Source organism: Lynx canadensis, chromosome B1, assembly GCF_007474595.2.
Source record: "Lynx canadensis isolate LIC74 chromosome B1, mLynCan4.pri.v2, whole genome shotgun sequence".
In the NCBI taxonomy this organism is placed as follows: domain Eukaryota; kingdom Metazoa; phylum Chordata; class Mammalia; order Carnivora; family Felidae; genus Lynx; species Lynx canadensis.
In genome coordinates, this window is record NC_044306.2 from 117,529,548 (window position 1) to 117,547,161 (window position 17,614).

Here is a 17,614-nt window from a genome sequence, read left to right on the forward strand (position 1 = left end):
TCCAACATGAAACCGTTTTATGGCAAATAAGTTAAGGCCTTGGCTGTCATGTTGATTCTGATTTAAAGGTTTTGGTATTTTTATGATAAAAGTTAATACATTTTTTACTGTGGAAAAAAAATGGTTCCATTCACATATTAAAAAGCAAATGGCTTTCTAACTAAGATAATGGGTAGTTTTTACTTACAGTAAAAATTGAGGAATAGTTGAGAAATTTATTTTCTTTACTGAAAGACTAAGAAATTACTTGGTCTGGATTATTGGTGTTGTTTTTACTTTTGCTTGTCCGGATAGTATTATAAGCCATCTGTCATTCTGTGGAAAAGCAATACCAGTAACAGCAAGCCATTAAACTAAAATGCTATGAACACAGAACTTGCTTTCTGTTTGTACTTCATAAGTGTTGGTCTTTTTAATTACTTCAGATGGGTTTTCTTTTGTGATGTTTGTTGAAAGATCATTTAGCCATATGGCAAACAGTTTTGTGTTTAATAGAAAAGGAAAAAATTAGATTTTTTTCATAACTGAAAATTAAGTTTACCACACTTGTGTCCTTTTGCTTTCTTTACTAACTTTTTCTCATTACCTGTGTGCATTCCTCTAGGAATTTGTAATTTATGTGTGGTTTATCTTCTCTGGATAATCTTACGAGAAAGTTACTGTGTAATGTATAATGTGAAAAAATCCTATTGTTTTTCAGAGAACGTGAACAAAAATCTGGGCTTTTCCTCTTATAAATATCTCAGCACTCTATTCTGATTACTTTTCACATGGGTTAAAAATGTTCACATGCAGATGGTATTGAAGGCTACCTTGTAAGAAGTAAAAATGTTTTTTACCAACTCTCCCAGAGTTCAGGTTTAAAGTATAACAGCATATATTTTAGGCATGGTAATTACCATATTGATAAGGAAATTAGTGTTTGTAAGACTTAATCTTTTACCTGTAATAAATTTAACACTTTTGTGACTCTTCTTAAGAATATAAAGGTAGAGAGCATGCTGGTGAGAAGTTCAGTTTATAATTAATTTGAACAAAGTACATTTTTGCCCAGTGTGAAGGTGAAACAAATTTGTCCTCGTGTGAATGAGAGCAATATTTATTTATATAGTGACGCTGGTATCACTGTTAGCTTTTGATTGGCCAGCGAAGTTAATTAGAGAAACTAAGGTGTTAAATCTTTAAGAAATTCATCTGGGAGTGAGTCAGACCTGCCTAAATGTCACTGTGCAGCTCTTGAGGCAGTTAATAAAATCCTTTATACAGAGCAGGGATCTCTTCTTATGTGATAGTTTCAATGGAAACCTGAACAAATTGTGGAAATAAAGTTATGAAACCTTTTTAATATATCACCCGAGCTGTATAATTACAAATAGTTAACATTGCAAATCTGTATATATTTTGCAATGCAGGAGCTATTTACTCAAAATTGGTATTGGAACATTTTTAAAAAAAACAGATTCTAGGGCACCTGGGTGGCCCAGTTGGTTAAGTGTCTGACTCTTGACTTTGGCTCACATCATGACCTCACAGTTTGTGACTTTTGAGCCCCACGGCAGGCTCTTGTATGCATAGCGAGGAACCTGCTTAAGATTCTGATTCCCTCTCTCTGTCCCTTCCCGACTTGCTCGCTCTCTCTCAAAATAAACAAAAATAAACTTAAAAAAATTATTGAAAAAATGAATTCAGAATCTGACACATTTACTCAATAAGTAATTATCAAATAAATCTGTTTATCTCAGACATCTTCTAAATTTCCTGGGTATGAGCATTTTTATTCATTAAGAGTGGATTCTGTTTTTGAAATGATCCACAAGCCATTTGGAGCAAAGTCTAAAGAATAAGGTGCTTTACTGAGCTAGATAGATATTACTTTATTTAGGTGAAAAACAAAGCATTAAATCTGATTTTTCTGATAGAGCTTGTAACTGAATCTAAAACCAATTCCCAAAAAGGAATTTCATACGTTTCTTTTTCAGAATCATTAGAACAAGAATATGGCATCCCAGAATTTCTGCTTTGGAAGTGGTAGCATCCATTAGCTATGAATAAGTTTACTGTTTGTGTTTTTTGGTTTTTGGTTTTTGTTGTTTTTTTTTTTTTTTTTTCAGATCAGTTTCATAAGAACTTAATTTGGTGGTGTGATTTAAATTTCCCAAACCATTACTTCTGTATAAAAAGTCCAAAATTAAACTTGGTATATATTTAAGAATATTATATTATGTATTAATTATACTTGGCTCTAAAGCAATATTTATCTTGTTTTTTAGACATCCACGGCTATTTCAGGAAATTCTTCTAGTACCAGTGTTTCTTCTTCAGTAACTAGTGGCCTAACTGGATGGGCAGCTTTTGCAGCTAAAACTTCTTCTGCTGGTCCATCAACAGCAAAGTTGAGTTCAACAACCCAAAACAATAGTGGGAAACCAGCTACCTCATCAACTAACCAGAAGCCTGTGGGTTTGACTGGTCTGGCGACATCATCTAAAGGTGGAATAGGTTCCAAAATAGGTTCCAATAACAACACTGCACCCACTGTACCCTTGAAACCACCTCCACCTCTAACTTTGGGCAAAACTGGCCTTAGTCGCTCCGTTAGTTGTGACAATGTTAGCAAAGTGGGTCTTCCTAGTCCGAGTAGTTTAGTTCCAGGAAGCACCAGCCAACTCAGTGGGAATGGAAATAGTGGGACATCAGGGTCCAGTGGAAATACCACTAGCAAAACCACTTCAGAATCAAGCAGCTCTCCCTTAGCATCCCTTAAAGGTCCAACTTCACAAGAATCACAGCTCAATGCCATGAAGCGATTACAGATGGTCAAGAAGAAAGCTGCCCAGAAGAAACTCAAGAAGTAATCTGGCCAAGTAGGTTTTTATTTGACATTACCCTAAAATCTTATTACTAGGACATAAACTGTAATATCCTATAATTTAATAAAAATTTTCACAATGAAATTTCTATTATTTCTTACCTTAAAATGCTAAATGTTATTTAACAAAATTTGGAAATCTTTTTATTTTAAATCTGTTTACCATTTTTAAGTTTCCATAGTGTGTGAAAACACTGACTAGCATGATTAATTCTTTGGGTTCCTGGGTGGCTCAGTCAGTTGAGCATCCGACTCTTGATCTCAACTTAGGGTCATGATCTCACAGTTCATGAGTTCAAGCCCCATCACAGCATGGAGCCTGCTTGAGATTCTGTCTCTCCCTCTTTCTGCCCTTCCCTGTTCACACTCATTCTTTGTCTCTCTCTCTCTCTCTCTCAATAAATAAATAAATGAACTGAAAAAACAAAAAACCACAAAGTAATTAATTCTTGATGAGAACTTCTAGAATCCCAAGAGACTGGTAGTATATGTGAATTTTTTTAAAGAAGGAATAGTTCATCTTCTAGCAAAGCCCTAAGAATTAGGGTTTTGAATTAGATGCCTTATAAGATGGCAGGAATGACACTTTATTATAAAGTTTTCTACTTTCCCCTCAATATTCCAGATATTCATTGTTAGTCCCCAGCCTCATTTCATGATTCTCCCTCTCACCCCAAGTATTTCATCTCCCCATTTTCAAAATTAACTTTTCATAATTGATTTCTCATATTTCTGTATTATACCTTTTTTATCACTTCATATAATTATTTAGGGATGTATCTCTTCTGTAGATTGTGAACTCCCATGCCCTTTTAATGCAATATTTTTCTCCCATTGCCCACTTTTCCTCACATTGCCAGTCTAACATCTGCACATAGTTAGTACCTAATAAATGTTGAGTTTTGATTTACCCTGATTATACACACACCTGAGAATTCTTGAGCAAAATATCCACTCCAAAATAATTCCTGACTTGCTTACATGCTGGTAGTTTCTTCCTATACCATGAAAAGAAAAAGGGCTGCTTTATTTCTATTGCCCAAAAGTATTGTAACGTTTCAATTTTAGTTACCTTTGTATAAAAGAAGCTCCTATATCATGATTAAATCTTGAAATTATTTTGATGTGTGTGTACATTGTTAAATCACAAAATGTGGGGAGTCTGAGCAGTAGCCTTATTTGTAAATTAACAAATTAGCCTACTGTTGTTTTACATATAGTTTTTGACAGAAGATATGAGGCTTTCTGGCCCGGAGAAACAGTTTATTACTCACAGGAAAATACAACAGCCATTTCATATTTCATGAATACCTCATTTCATCCAGAAACTGGAAGTCCAAAATTTCCTTCATTCATTAGACTATGAGCAGCCTTATTTCTTCAACTTTGATATGTGCTACTAAATCTTTAAAACCTCTAATCTCAAACCCAGTCCCTTAATCTCTAGCTTTTTCTAACAATTTCTAAAATATATTGATACGAGATTTCTGTGACAATAAAAGGAAAGCTACTATTTTAAACGACCCTTAAATAATGGCACTAAATTATTCATAGTAAAATAGAATCCAAGATTGAGATAATCCCATTACTTACATGTGGAGTAAACATCTATTTACATGTTGAAAATCTGCCTACAGATGTTTCTGTTTTGAGAAACAGATATCTGTGGATTAAACATAATTTGGCATGAGCCCCAAATCCCCATTAGGGTCAAAAAGACTAAAAAAAAAAAAAAAAAAAAAAAAAAGGAAAACCCATAAAATCATCATATTTGTTTATAGGTCAGGGCTAGTTTGACCTAAACTGGACAAAACGATCTGATACAAGCTAAGCTCGAATTAACAGTTCGTGTGACTGCAGTACCTATGAAAACTTAAAGCCGTAATGTACAGTTTGCACACTGGCACTTGAAGGGGAAAATTTTATCCCATCACAGCCAGAACACATGTACTGGAAAGAGTTGAGAAGAGACGCAACTTTTAATTTCTAGTATTTCAGAGAGGATGTTAGAAGCCTTTTTAGGAAGTTATTTTTCATTGAGCATGGCTCTTTGTATAGGTTGTATGTGCATAAATATATATTTGGAATCTGTACATACGTGTAATTATGCATACATCTAGTACTGTATATAATTCAGTTTGATATTTCATACAGGTATTTTTATATTAAAGTTTTCTTCAGGTAGATCTTAGACTTTGATTTTTTCCATACCATTTTTTTTTCCAAAGGTCATGCTTTTATTTATTTTTTTAACAAATTTTTTTTTTAATTTTTTTTCAACGTTTATTAATTTTTGGGACAGAGAGAGACAGAGCATGAACGGGGGAGGCGCGGAGAGAGAGGGAGACACAGAATCGGAAGCAGGCTCCAGGCTCTGAGCCATCAGCCCAGAGCCCGACGCGGGGCTCGAACTCACGGACCGCGAGATCGTGACCTGGCTGAAGTCGGACGCTTAACCGACTGCGCCACCCAGGCGCCCTATTTATTTTTTTTTAAATATAATTTGTCCAGCTGGCTTACATATAACATCCAGTGCTCATCCCAACAAGTGCTCTCCTCAATCCCCATCACCCATTTTCCCCTCTCCCCCACCTCCCCCCATCCACCCTCAGTTCGTTCCCTGTATTTAAGAGTCTCTTGTGGTTTGCCTCCTTCCCTCTCTGTTACTATTTTTTCCCCCTTCCCTTCCCCCATGGTCTTCTGTTAAGTTTCTCAAGATCCACATATGAGTGAAAACAAATGATATCTGTCCTTTTCTGACTTAATTCACTGAGCATACCTTCCAGTTCCATCCACATTGCTACAAATGGCATGATTTCATTCCTTCTCATTGCCAAGTAATATTCCATTGTATATATAAACCACATCTTCTTTATCCATTCATCAGTTCCATACCATTAAGTGAGCTACAAAGCTTTTTAACTGACCATGTGATGAAAGTTGCCAGCTTTATATTAATAGTATTTATCATTTAATTTGTTTTGTTACACATAGGTTTCCTCACCACCACCACTAGATTTTAAATTGGATGAAGACAGAGATCTTGTTTGATTTGCACACCATTAGCACACCATTGCACAGCATCCCACTGTAATTCTCAATAAATATGCCAGTGAATGAATAGACCTATAAGTAGGTGAGCCAAAGTAAGCTTTTAGGATTGTAAGCTCAAATCATATTTTAGTAGAAATTTGGTCAATATCACTTTATGCACATTGTGCTTTGTTAGATTTTGGTGACTTAACAAAAAAAAAAACAAAAAAAACAAACCACTAAACAAACACTGGCTTAAAGTCAGAAGACCTGGTTTTGAATCCCAGTCCCTCCATATATGAGCTGTGTAATCTTTGGTTTCCTCCTCTATAAAATATAGATGATAATTAATGAGATAAAATGGAAGGCATCTAACATTCTAAGGTTAGGTTTCTGATGCTGATACCTAACAAGGATGTCATGGTACTGTTTATTAGTAACAGATTACTTAATTATACTGTGATGATCATAGGTTGTATAGGAAATACATCATTTTATAAAAATAAATATATTAATACAATAATCATAAAAATTATATAAAGAATTAGAGAAAGCCATAAATACATTTGCACACCATAGTATTGTTTTCTTGTAAGATAAACTTGACTAAGAATATATCCCCTACATTTTTGAACAAGAGCTACTCATTCTGCTATATGCTAACGGGTGACTTATTTTACTGAAAAACCGAAGCAAATCTTGCCTATATCAAGAGTGTAATAACAGGAAAGAAGTAGCTGGCCTTCAGAGACGCAGGTTGAATTCCAATGGTCCTGGTGTGAAGATGCATTATATTGGATAATTTTGTAGATAACAGATAATTTAATGACTAAGTTTTTATATAATTTAGTGTATAGAAGGAAGTAACAAAAAATTAGCCTTTAAAAATAGTAACATTCTATAAATAGTAGAATTTCCCCAGAGAATGTAAAGTTGAGTGTCCTTCCAGTCAATGAAATTTAATTACTTCTTCATCAACTATAATGTAAATTTATAGGCTTAATTTGGCTTGAATTTTGTGAGGGCTAGATGTATTCAATATTGGGCACTACACTGAGTACCTTAAGAAGCCATAGTTAGGACAAACAGGATTTCAGTAGTTTCCCCACCATCTTAGAATATAAAGATTTTATCTCTGTTCACATGGCTTTGAGAGTGTTTTGCAGTAGACAAAAATCTAAGAAGCTTATGGGCAGTTTTTAATTTCATATTTCAGTAATAAAAACACTGATTTTTGTACATCATCTGAACTATTCATCACAAATAGTGACAGGCAGTTAATAGCCATCTCTAAAAGTCCAAATTATATTTCAGGCAAAATATGAAATACATCAGCACTTAAAAGTATTTCATGCAGTGCTGCATTTATATGATTAACAATGTGCACTATATCTCTTCTGCACAGCTCAACCTTCATAGAATTGTTTTATACTAATAGCAAAAGAATATTTTTCTAAAGTACAAGGAATGTTCGGATAGTGGCTTTGTGACTTTTTCACATGATTTAAGTACACATGGTAATTGGTATTACTGGATCTTTTATAATTCCGAACATTATTATGTATATTAGAACATCTGTATTTAAAAATAAATACTAAAATGTTTACATACACTTGTTTATTTGTTTTACAAAGGAAAACAGCCACAGAAATTTCTCCTTCATTCTTGGTAAAAATACCCATTTCAGAGAATTCTATATTTTACAATGACATTTAAATTTTAAAATACAAAGAAATAATTGTTTCTTCATGCCTTAATTATAATGATGTCACCAATAGTTTTATCTTTTTAAACTTCTTAAAGACTTACATACATCATAACTATCTGAGTTTCATTTCCCCTATGTTCAACAAAATAATGTCTGACCTCAAAATTATAATTACTTGATTCTTAACAACATATCAAGAAAATGAAGGTATTGTATAACGTTAAAAAAATAAAGCCTAAATGGCATATGAAATGTAGGTATATTTTTAAAATAGCAACTACGTAGTTTTAGAGTAATGTATGTTCATTACAATAATGAGGGACTACAGGAGATGGCTTCATTACACTTGCTCAGCAGCTAACTGCAGCTCTGATTTTAGTGGTGTGGTTTCTAAAAAGGTGAGACAGGAGGCATCAACCTAGGACCACACAAGCAGACAAAGCTTCTATACATCTAGTGACTTATTTCAGCCAAAACAGCAAATATGAGCTGTTTCTATCAATCTTCATTTTAAGGGGAGTATTGAAGTCACAGCTAATTTAAATACATGCATTTAATATATATTAAGTTATATATTAAACATATATATACTTTTATATATTAAAAGTATAAATATCATATATAAAAAATACATTAGATATAGTTTCCCCACCAGTTTGGTTGTTGGGCATGTTCATAGTTACCACAAGTAGCAAGTTTGGATTTCCTTTTGTTTTGCCCTATGCAAACTGGAATTATGTTTTCACCATTGGGTACAAAGCACCATTTAAAAGACATAAAAAGTCTCTGTATGTCTAAAAGAGAATCTTCTTTTAGTATCCAAACTCAAAACAAGAAAATGTTATGCAAAAACAACTTACCATTAGAACCTTATAAAACTATCTTTAGGTTAAGTATTTCAGGTACAATATTATGAAATGCAAATTATTCTGTCATGGAAATGTCTTAATTTCTATGGTTGTACATGTCATATGCATACTTAAAACAGCCCTCTGAAAATCACTGTTCATTTTGTTATTTGTATTCTTCAGTAATGTATGTTACAGTATACGTTCTAGAGATCAAATCTTTCAAAGTAACAATTATATCTTTAATGTCATTATTAGCACATTCTATGTGGGAAATGAAAGTCCACTTTATGTTGGTGTTTAAAGGAAACCACTAAGTCAAACTTTAAATCTTTTTACTGTCCTAAAGGAGCATCAACAAGTCAATCAAATGTCTTGACAAAATATCCTGAAATCTTAGGGGACAATTTTGAGCTATTCCCAAGTGAAAGTTCAGTGTCCCAGGACATTGTGTTTCAGCAAATGTTATCCTTAATGCCTTCTTTGTCTAAGTACAATCGGCAACTAAAAATATTTACATCTTGGCTCAGAACATGGAGCACACATTCCACATTCATCATCCAAATGATTGAGTGATCCAAAAATATTTCCTCATTCAAGTAACATTAGTGATCATGTAGCATCGTTTTTAAACAATTATACTTTAAAAAATGTTTAAGCAAAACAAAACAAAACAAAACAAAAAAAAAAAAACGTAGATACGTCATTTTCTCTAGACTAATATCATGGAAATCCTCCTAGCCCTTGATTTTGAAAAACTTCTCAATACTGAAATATGACCTGAGAGAAAAATGGTCCTTATCAATGTCCATTATGTGCATCATTAACTGCTTTGCTGACAGCAAATGTATACTCCTGGAGGGTTGGTACAGCATAGTGGTTAGGAGTGTAGATCCCAGAACCAGACCTAGGTTTGAGTCCCAGCCCTTACTAGCAGTGTACCTGGGCTAAATTACTTCATCCATGTGGGCCACAGTTTCTTCATAATGTTGTGAGTATCAAATAAGTTACCACATGGGGCACCTGGGTGGCTCAGTCGGTTCAGCGTCCGACTTCGGCTCAGGTCATGATCTCACAGTCCATGAGTTCGAGCCCCATGTCGGGCTCTGTGCTGACAGCTCATGCTCTCTCTGTCTCAAAAATCAATAAGGTTAAAAAAAAAATAAAAAATAATAAAATAAAAAAAAAAAAAATACCACATAAGAAACATATAGAACAATTTTTGTCATGTAGTATGCATTCAGTAAATGTTAGATATTATAAGGTCATTCAGGGTTTTTTTCATTTAAAACTTACAGTAAAGAGATGTTCCACAACAAAGATTTCTAGCTGGCTGTTAATTCCTATTATGTATATTTAGTATATTCCCTGGTTTATGCATAACAGTGTATAATCTATATCACATAGTATACATAACCATATAATGAATATAATTACATGTGTGTGAGTGTATATGTGCACACACACACAAAAGAGAATGAGAGAAAAACATTTGAGGCAAAATACATAATACAATACATTGAAAAAAATCTTATCCTTAGATCCAGCCTTTCATGCTGATAAAGGATACATTTATCTTTTCAAAGATCTCCATTTTTAAGTAGTTGGTAGTTGGAGCTTTAGCTGTTTGTTTTACTGTTTCTGTTTGTTTCCCTCAACATTTATTCTTCAAAATACATTTCGAAATAATCTTGTTAGGAAGCAGTCTTCCTTAAAACTTGATACAGTATCAGTTCATGTAGTATGGAGGTTTCTTGATTTCTAGACCAACATTTTATAAGTTTTATGAGGTAGTCCATCAATAACCTGCCAGAAAACAGAAGTCACGGGCTTCTTTTCTTAAGCATAAGTCATCTTCCCAAGGTAGTTAGCTGGCACATATCCTTTCTGCCCTTGAACTTCAGCCAACCACCACTCTTTATTGCCACTTAGGTCACAAAATCTAAGTATGTGGACTCTTTGGTACTCCTGAAGGCTGAGTTCGTGGTCACTTCGTGCTTGAAAAGCATGAACTGCATAGAAAATCTAGACAGAAGGAAATGCCATTATTGGAAGTAGAACCAATATTTAGAAATATTTAGACAAACATTACAAAGATTTCCAAGCTTTTAGAAAGAACGCTGTTCTTCTTTTTTCAAAGTCACATTCCCCAATTCCTTCTGATGGATTTACTTTGCTAAACCTTGACCCAGATGAGAATAGTTCAATAGGCATTCTTATTGTTCTTTTGGGAGGAGTCTAAACTGTCCATGCTTGAAGGCAATTTCCCAGCTTCTATTAAATGATTATTTTATTTATTTTTATTATTTTTTTTTTTTTTAAGTAGGCTCCACACCCGACATGGGGTTTGAACTCATGACCCTGAGATCAAGAGTCACATGCTCTACTGACTAAGCCAAACAGGGGCCCCTAAAAGATTGTTTTTTTAATGTTAATTCTTTTTTTTTAATTCAGTAATTGCTCTAAGAATCTCTTCTACAGAAATAGAGACATTAGCAGAGATTTTTATATAATAATATTACTGCAATCCCCATTTGTAAGGTGAAAGTGAGGGAAATGGAAGTAGCACTGAATGTTCAGTAAGAGGAGAATAGTTAAGTCTATTCCGTACCTTTATACTAAGGAAATTTGTGACCTTTACAGTAAGTAAATTTAGTCATTAAAAATGCTGTTTTCTGAGACTAATAGCATGGAGCAAATGCTTTATGATGAAACAGTAAGCCAAAAAAAAGAAAAAGGATATCAAATCAGTTGTGTAAGTCTAAAACTGTTAGTTTCTTTGGTAGAATTAGAGGTGATTTTCATTTTTACTTGTTTCTTTATTTTCTAAGCCTTTATAATGACAATGCATTAAATTTATAAGTGTTAAATAATTTTAAGTGGCCTAGAAGAAATTAATAAAACATGCTTCAGTCAAAAGAATTTTTCTCTAACCCTAGGGCACCTGGGTGGCTCAGTCGGTTAAACAAGTCTGACTCTTGGTTTTGGTTCAGGTCATGATCTCATGGTTCATGGGTTCAAGCCCCACATTGGGCTCTGTGCTGACAGAGCAGAGCCTGCTTGGGATTCCATCTCTCTCTGCTCCTCCCCCACTTTCTCTCTCTCTGTAAAAATAATCATTAAATATTTTTTTCTCTAACCTCAAAAGAATACTTCAGAATTATTAGATGCATAAGAAGCCCCTATATGTTTAGTCCTTTTCCACTAAAATTGTAAGATTGATAACAGAAATGTTTATTTACATCATAAAATTAAGCAATTGACTAACATTTTATTTATTCATTCAATCAAAATTTATTAAGTGCCTATCAAGTGCCAGATATTGTCAGAGAACTTACAACCCAGCTCGGGAAAAATGTGCCCCACAGAATGTACACACATACCAAACAAAAAACACCCTACGCACATGAGAGATATATTAACTAATTGTGAGCTAGTTTTTGAAAGAGGTAACCTTCTGTAGGTGACCAAGTTGATAAAGGGGTGGATATGTCATATTTCAAAGTACAGGGAATATGTGAAAACAGTATATGGGAAAGGCAAGCAGATTAACTTTCTCAAAATTGAGAGTCAATGTTAAAAGAAAATGATAAATAAGATGACTTCATTGAACAGGAAAGGAGACTGGGGAGTGTAGGGAGGGGATATATAGTTAACAGCATAAGTTATTCTTGTAGATGTTGAACTATTATTTAACTTCTGATGTAGATTTGATATCATTGATTTTATATCGTCTCAACAACTCCAGCATGAGCTCCACTTCAAAGAGAGGAGCATTAATGGAGTGCTTGGTTGGCTTAGTCAGTAGAGCATGTGACTCTTGATCTCAGGGTTGAGTTCAAGTCCCAGTTGAGTGTAAAGCTTACTTAAAAAAGAGAGAGAGAGAGAGGAACACTTAAACTTTACTGACCACATCATGGTACACAGTAGGAATTCAAATATATGTTAATTTGACTTAAAAGTTGAGTTGAAAGGCTTGGATATTCTACAAGAATATACAAGAGATCGCCTTGCATCATGTAAGATACACACAAGACAGATTGTTGGGCATGGATTATTTTGTAATTTAAAAATTAAAGAAGAAAACAAAAGGGAAGATGCTATAAGGTCTTGAGCAATGGAGTGGCAGCAATAACCGCCATCTTTTCTAGCGCTCATGAGTTTACATGTCAAATGTGCTTCATCCTCAACAACCCTGTGAGCTGTGAATTGGAGTAGTACAATGCATTAGTCATAGAGTTAGTCAGTGCTGCTGGGACTGTATTTTCTAACTCCAGTGCCTGGTCCATTTCTCATACTACTTTAGGAACCAAACTCTTGTTCTAGGAAGGATGAGCAGAGTATATTCTTGTGGAAAGGGATTGAGGTGTCTAATATGTTACTGCTGATGTTTTTGTTGTTGATGAGGAAATGAAGATATTGATTAGATTCACAAGAGAAGAGTGGAGGATTTGGTGGGCAAAAGCTTTCAGGAATCTGATGCACCATAGTACAGTTTCTGAAATTATCAGTTAAGAGCCTGTGTTAGCAATTACTAGCCAACTTGTATAATTTTTACTTGTTTCCTTGGTAAAACATATATGCTTTACCAATGCAGCTATAGATTGGTTAGCAGATTGAATTACCTACTAATATATGATTCCTAAATAGTTGTGGTGGTTTTTCACTTTGGCACACATTCTCTCAAAAGGAAAATATAAAATCTTCCACCTAGATCTATTTGGTATGACATTACAGCAGAGGTTATATTTTTTACACTAAATATAGATTTTCATGAAATTGTAAATTTAAAGTACAAAATTATATACTTTAAGTGATCGTGGTCCAGAATTAATTTAGGATAAGTATATTTCAGTTTTATATGTTTATGCCTCCTCTGGAAGTAAGTCCACTTTTAAAGAGAAAGCAGTTGATAACATTAGACTACAAGTTAGAAGTTTTCAGCCTGTTCTAGATAAAAGCTGAAGAATTTCTCATTTTTTGGAATATTTTAGTTGTTCCAAACTAATAACTTTCTAGCTTGCAATGTTAATGTTTGGTCCAGATGCATTAATTACATTTTATTAATTTAATCCATAGTCATCTGATCCTTCTCTCTTTTTCCTCAGCGTTTATTAAAATATATTTTATTCGCTGCTTCTTTGTACTCTGTAAAGCTCTGGCTCATTGTATGTACTCTATTCTATGAATACAACCCAGTTCTCCACGGCATTTACTTTTTTTAAATAACACTGTGTACCGAATTATTGACTCATACTCAATGTATTATCCACTGTTTATTAACCACCAGATTTCTCCCTGTAGTAGCATCGCCAGCTATGCATTCCCCTATTCTATATTTGTGCATTTAATTATTCCTCCCTTAGTGGCCACATTAGCTGTCTCCACTGAATCTCATTTTATTGATTTCTTCCCAGTTCTTCAATTAACAACAACAACAATAATAATTTATTTTAATCTTCCTTTCCAAAACTAAAAAGCTGCAAACCCAGTATTTACAGTATATATCATATGTAGTTCAGGAAGCCGAGATGGTTATATTGCATGAAAAATGCTCTTTCTTCTCTTCCCTCCAGGAACAAGCTTTCACATTCTTCAGTGAACAATTATATATTGTTATTATGCAAGCAATTTTTATAAAGAAATAATTTTAAAGAAAGGTAAGAAAGAATCACCCAACTGCTATTAATATCTTGTATTTCTTCCCTTCTCTCCTTCCTTCCATCCTTCCTTCCTCCCCTCATTCCTTCTCTTCATCCTTTCTTTTCTTTCTACCAACCTGAAGTAACAATAAACATGGAATTGTAGTATACATAATTTTTGCAGCCTGCTTTTTACTTTAAAATATATTTGAAAATCTTCATGTCAATAAATAGTTCTCTAATGCCTCATTTTAATGACTGCTTATATACATTATATTACAGCTTGATGGCTCATTTTGAAACACTTTCTAAACAATGACATACTACACATGTAGCATTATCATCTAAAATAGTTGAAACATGTAAAGATGAAGGCCCAGAGAGTGAATTTAGGATTATCTGCAAAACAACTAACTTTTCCTAAGTTTCTAATTCAAGATTTATGTTGTCAGTATGATTTATGTGAAAAAAAGGAAACTGCACTGATTTTCAGACATTGAACATCCCTTTAAAACTGGGTTTAGCCATTATCAAACCTAGTCCACTTTGAGAAGTGCTGAAGATTGCATCACATTCATCCTCTACCTTGCTTACCAAGCAAGGCATCTTAGATATTATGATAGACAGACTTCTAAAATGGACACCTTCTGTTGAACATGTCCTGCATAATAAGTTCCCTAATACACTGACTGTGAGTTAGCCAAAGATTATCCTGAGTGTGCCTGATGTAAATAAGTGAGCCCTTTAAGAGAGAGTTCAGACCATTTCTGAAGGGAGAACTTTAAAACCAGAGAGATGCTCATCTGCTAGCCTTGAAGAGTCAGCCATATTGCAAACTGCCTACAGACGTAGCCACATGGCAAGGGTCTGAGAGCAGCCTCCAGTTATTGAAAGTGGTTCTCAGCTGATGGCCAGCAAGAAAATGGAGGCCTCGGTCCTACCAGGACAAAGAGCTGAGTTTTGCCAACAACCACAAGCTTGGAAGAGAACTGTGACTTTCAGGGAGGAACACAGCCCCGAAACCATCTGAATTGCAGCTATGTGACATGCTAAGCAGAGCACACAGCTAAGCTGTGCCTGGACTTCTGACCTTGGAAATGGTGAGATAATTCATTTATGTTGTTTTAAGCCGCTTTGTGATCATTTGTTGTGCATCATAGAAAACTAAGTCAATCATGTCATTACTGTTTGACAGGCAAAAGGGGAAAATACATTAAGATAGGAAGGCATATTTGTTTGACTGTTTTTGTGATATCTTTTGATCTAGCATAAAGTAGTGAGTCAAGAGATTAAAGATTAAGTCCTTTAGTATAAATCAGTACTGTCAGGTTGTGAATATCCATTAACTCCTCCCCATTATTCTTACAGAGTCTCTGGACCATAATTTAGGGAGCTTCTAAAACATTAGGAGAAAGTCCATGCTTTCTGTGTGGCATGTGCATGGAGGAATCTGAATGGATTGGTTCTTCAGTCCCAATAAGGGACCAATAAGGACAGTGACCATATCCCCCAATTATACCGGTCACAGTTATCTCATCTAGTAGGCACTCTCTTTCATTAACAAAAGTGTCGTATTATAGATAATAAGTTATATTTTCACCTTACCCATAAGACTTCTGATCCACTAGAACCATTCTAGAAAATGTGGGAGGCTTTTAACCCAACAATTTTTTTTCTTGAGTGGCTGGGAGAATGCATAAGCAAGTTAAGTCTTAGAGCAGTGGTTTCTAACCTTTTAAAGTAGAATTTCCCTTTGAAAATATGTTGAAAGTTATGGACTTCTTTTACCATAATTATGCTCATATGCACAAAATTTCCAACATATTTGAGGTGATTTATAAATCCTTCCAAAGCGCATTCATAGATCCCTTTTATTCTTGGAGTTCACATTAAAAACTTAGCTTGAGTATAAAAACTGCAGAGCCACTAGTCTGAATTCAGTCTGAACACGCCTATTTATGATTAATTTTTTAGGATCCCAGTGATGCCTCCTGAATATCAGGTATAGGGCAAAGCTCCCTCTCTACCTGTCTTTCTTGTCAGGGCCCACTGGAGCCATTAATAAGAGTAGATTACAGTCTACAACACCAATGGCAATATGATATTTCAATTCTGGAAGAAAGCAAAAAAAAAAAAAAAAAAGTGTTACTGCCACAGTAGGAAAGGATAGGGAAAGAAACGGTGAGTCAAAGTGTCATCTTGTTAAACCAAAACAAGTTTCAGTTGATGTTCCTGATGATAAAAGGAGGAGTGAAGGGAAGATGGCGGCGTAGGAGGACGCTGGGCTCACCGCGCGTCCTGCTGATCACTTAGATTCCACCTACACCTGCCTAAATAACCCAGAAAACCGCCAGAGGATTAGCAGAACGGAGTCACCAGACCCAAGCGCAGACGAGAGGCCCACGGAAGAGGGTAGGAAGGGCGGCGAGGCGGTGCGCGCTCCACGGACTGGCGGGAGGGAGCCGCGGCGGAGGGGCGGCTCGCCGGCCAAGCAGAGCCCCCGAGTCCGGCTTGCAAAAGCGGAGGGGCCTGACGGACTGTGTTCCGACAGCAAGCGCGACTTAGCGTCTGGGCGGTCATAAGTTAACAGCTCTGCTCGGAAAGCGGGAAGGCTGGAGGACAAAGGGAGGGAGAGCTGCTGAGCCCCCGGACGACAGAGCTCAGTTTGGCGGGGAACAAAGGCGCTCGCCAACGCCATCCCCCCCGCCCATCCCCCAGCCAAAATCCCAAAGGGAACCGGTTCCGGCCAGGGAAATTGCTCGCTCTGCGCAAACACCCAACTCTGTGCTTCTGCGGAGCCAAACCTCGGGCAGCGGATCTGACTCCCTCCGGCTGCCACAGGGCCCCTCCTGAAGTGGATCACCTAAGGAGAAGCAAGCTAAGCCTGCCCCCCCGCCACCGTGCACCTTGCCTACCCACCCCAGCTAATATGCCAGATCCCCAGCATCACAAGCCTGGCAGTGTGCAAGTAGCCCAGACGGGCCACGCCACCCCACAGTGAATCCCGCCCCTAGGAGAGGGGAAGAGAAGGCACACACCAGTCTGACTGTGGCCCCCGAGGTGGGCTGGGGGCAGACATCAGGACTGACTGCGGCCCCGCCCACCAACTCCAGTTATACACCACAGCACAGGGGAAGTGCCCTGCAGGTCCTCACCACACCAGGGACTATCCAAAATGACCAAGCGGAAGAATTCCCCTCAGAAGAATCTCCAGGAAATAACAACAGCTAATGAGCTGATCAAAAAGGATTTAAATAATATAACAGAAAGTGAATTTAGAATAATAGTCATAAAATTAATCGCTGGGCTGGAAAACAGCATACAGGACAGCAGAGAATCTCTTGCTACAGAGATCAAGGGACTAAGGAACAGTCACGAGGAGCTGAAAAACGCTTTAAATGAAATGCAAAACAAAATGCAAACCACCACGGCTCGGATGGAAGAGGCAGAGGAGAGAATAGGTGAACTAGAAGATAAAGTTATGGAAAAAGAGGAAGCTGAGAAAAAGAGAGAT

General features: G+C 36.0%; 2 protein-coding genes across 4 annotated transcripts in view; one reads left to right on the forward strand and one right to left on the reverse strand.

The window, feature by feature from the left end:
- Positions 1–14,283, forward strand: part of INTS12 (integrator complex subunit 12) — a 41,488-nt gene extending 27,205 nt beyond the window's left edge. For 2 of the 3 annotated variants that reach the window (XM_030313323.1, XM_030313324.1), the window contains exon 7: positions 2,271–2,944. In XM_030313323.1, the coding sequence (XP_030169183.1) occupies positions 2,271–2,855 (585 nt within the window). In that variant the 3' untranslated portion in view covers positions 2,856–2,944. Of the gene's footprint in view, positions 1–2,270; positions 2,945–14,034 lie in introns of those variants that run through there. The other variant, XM_030313325.1, reaches the window with a different exon arrangement.
- The window catches only part of ARHGEF38 (Rho guanine nucleotide exchange factor 38), a 133,047-nt gene continuing 125,375 nt past the window's right edge, over positions 9,943–17,614 (reverse strand). The window contains exon 14 of the mRNA XM_032592926.1: positions 9,943–10,483. Coding sequence (XP_032448817.1) covers positions 10,298–10,483 — 186 coding nt within the window. The 3' untranslated portion in view covers positions 9,943–10,297. The remainder of the gene's footprint in view (positions 10,484–17,614) is intronic.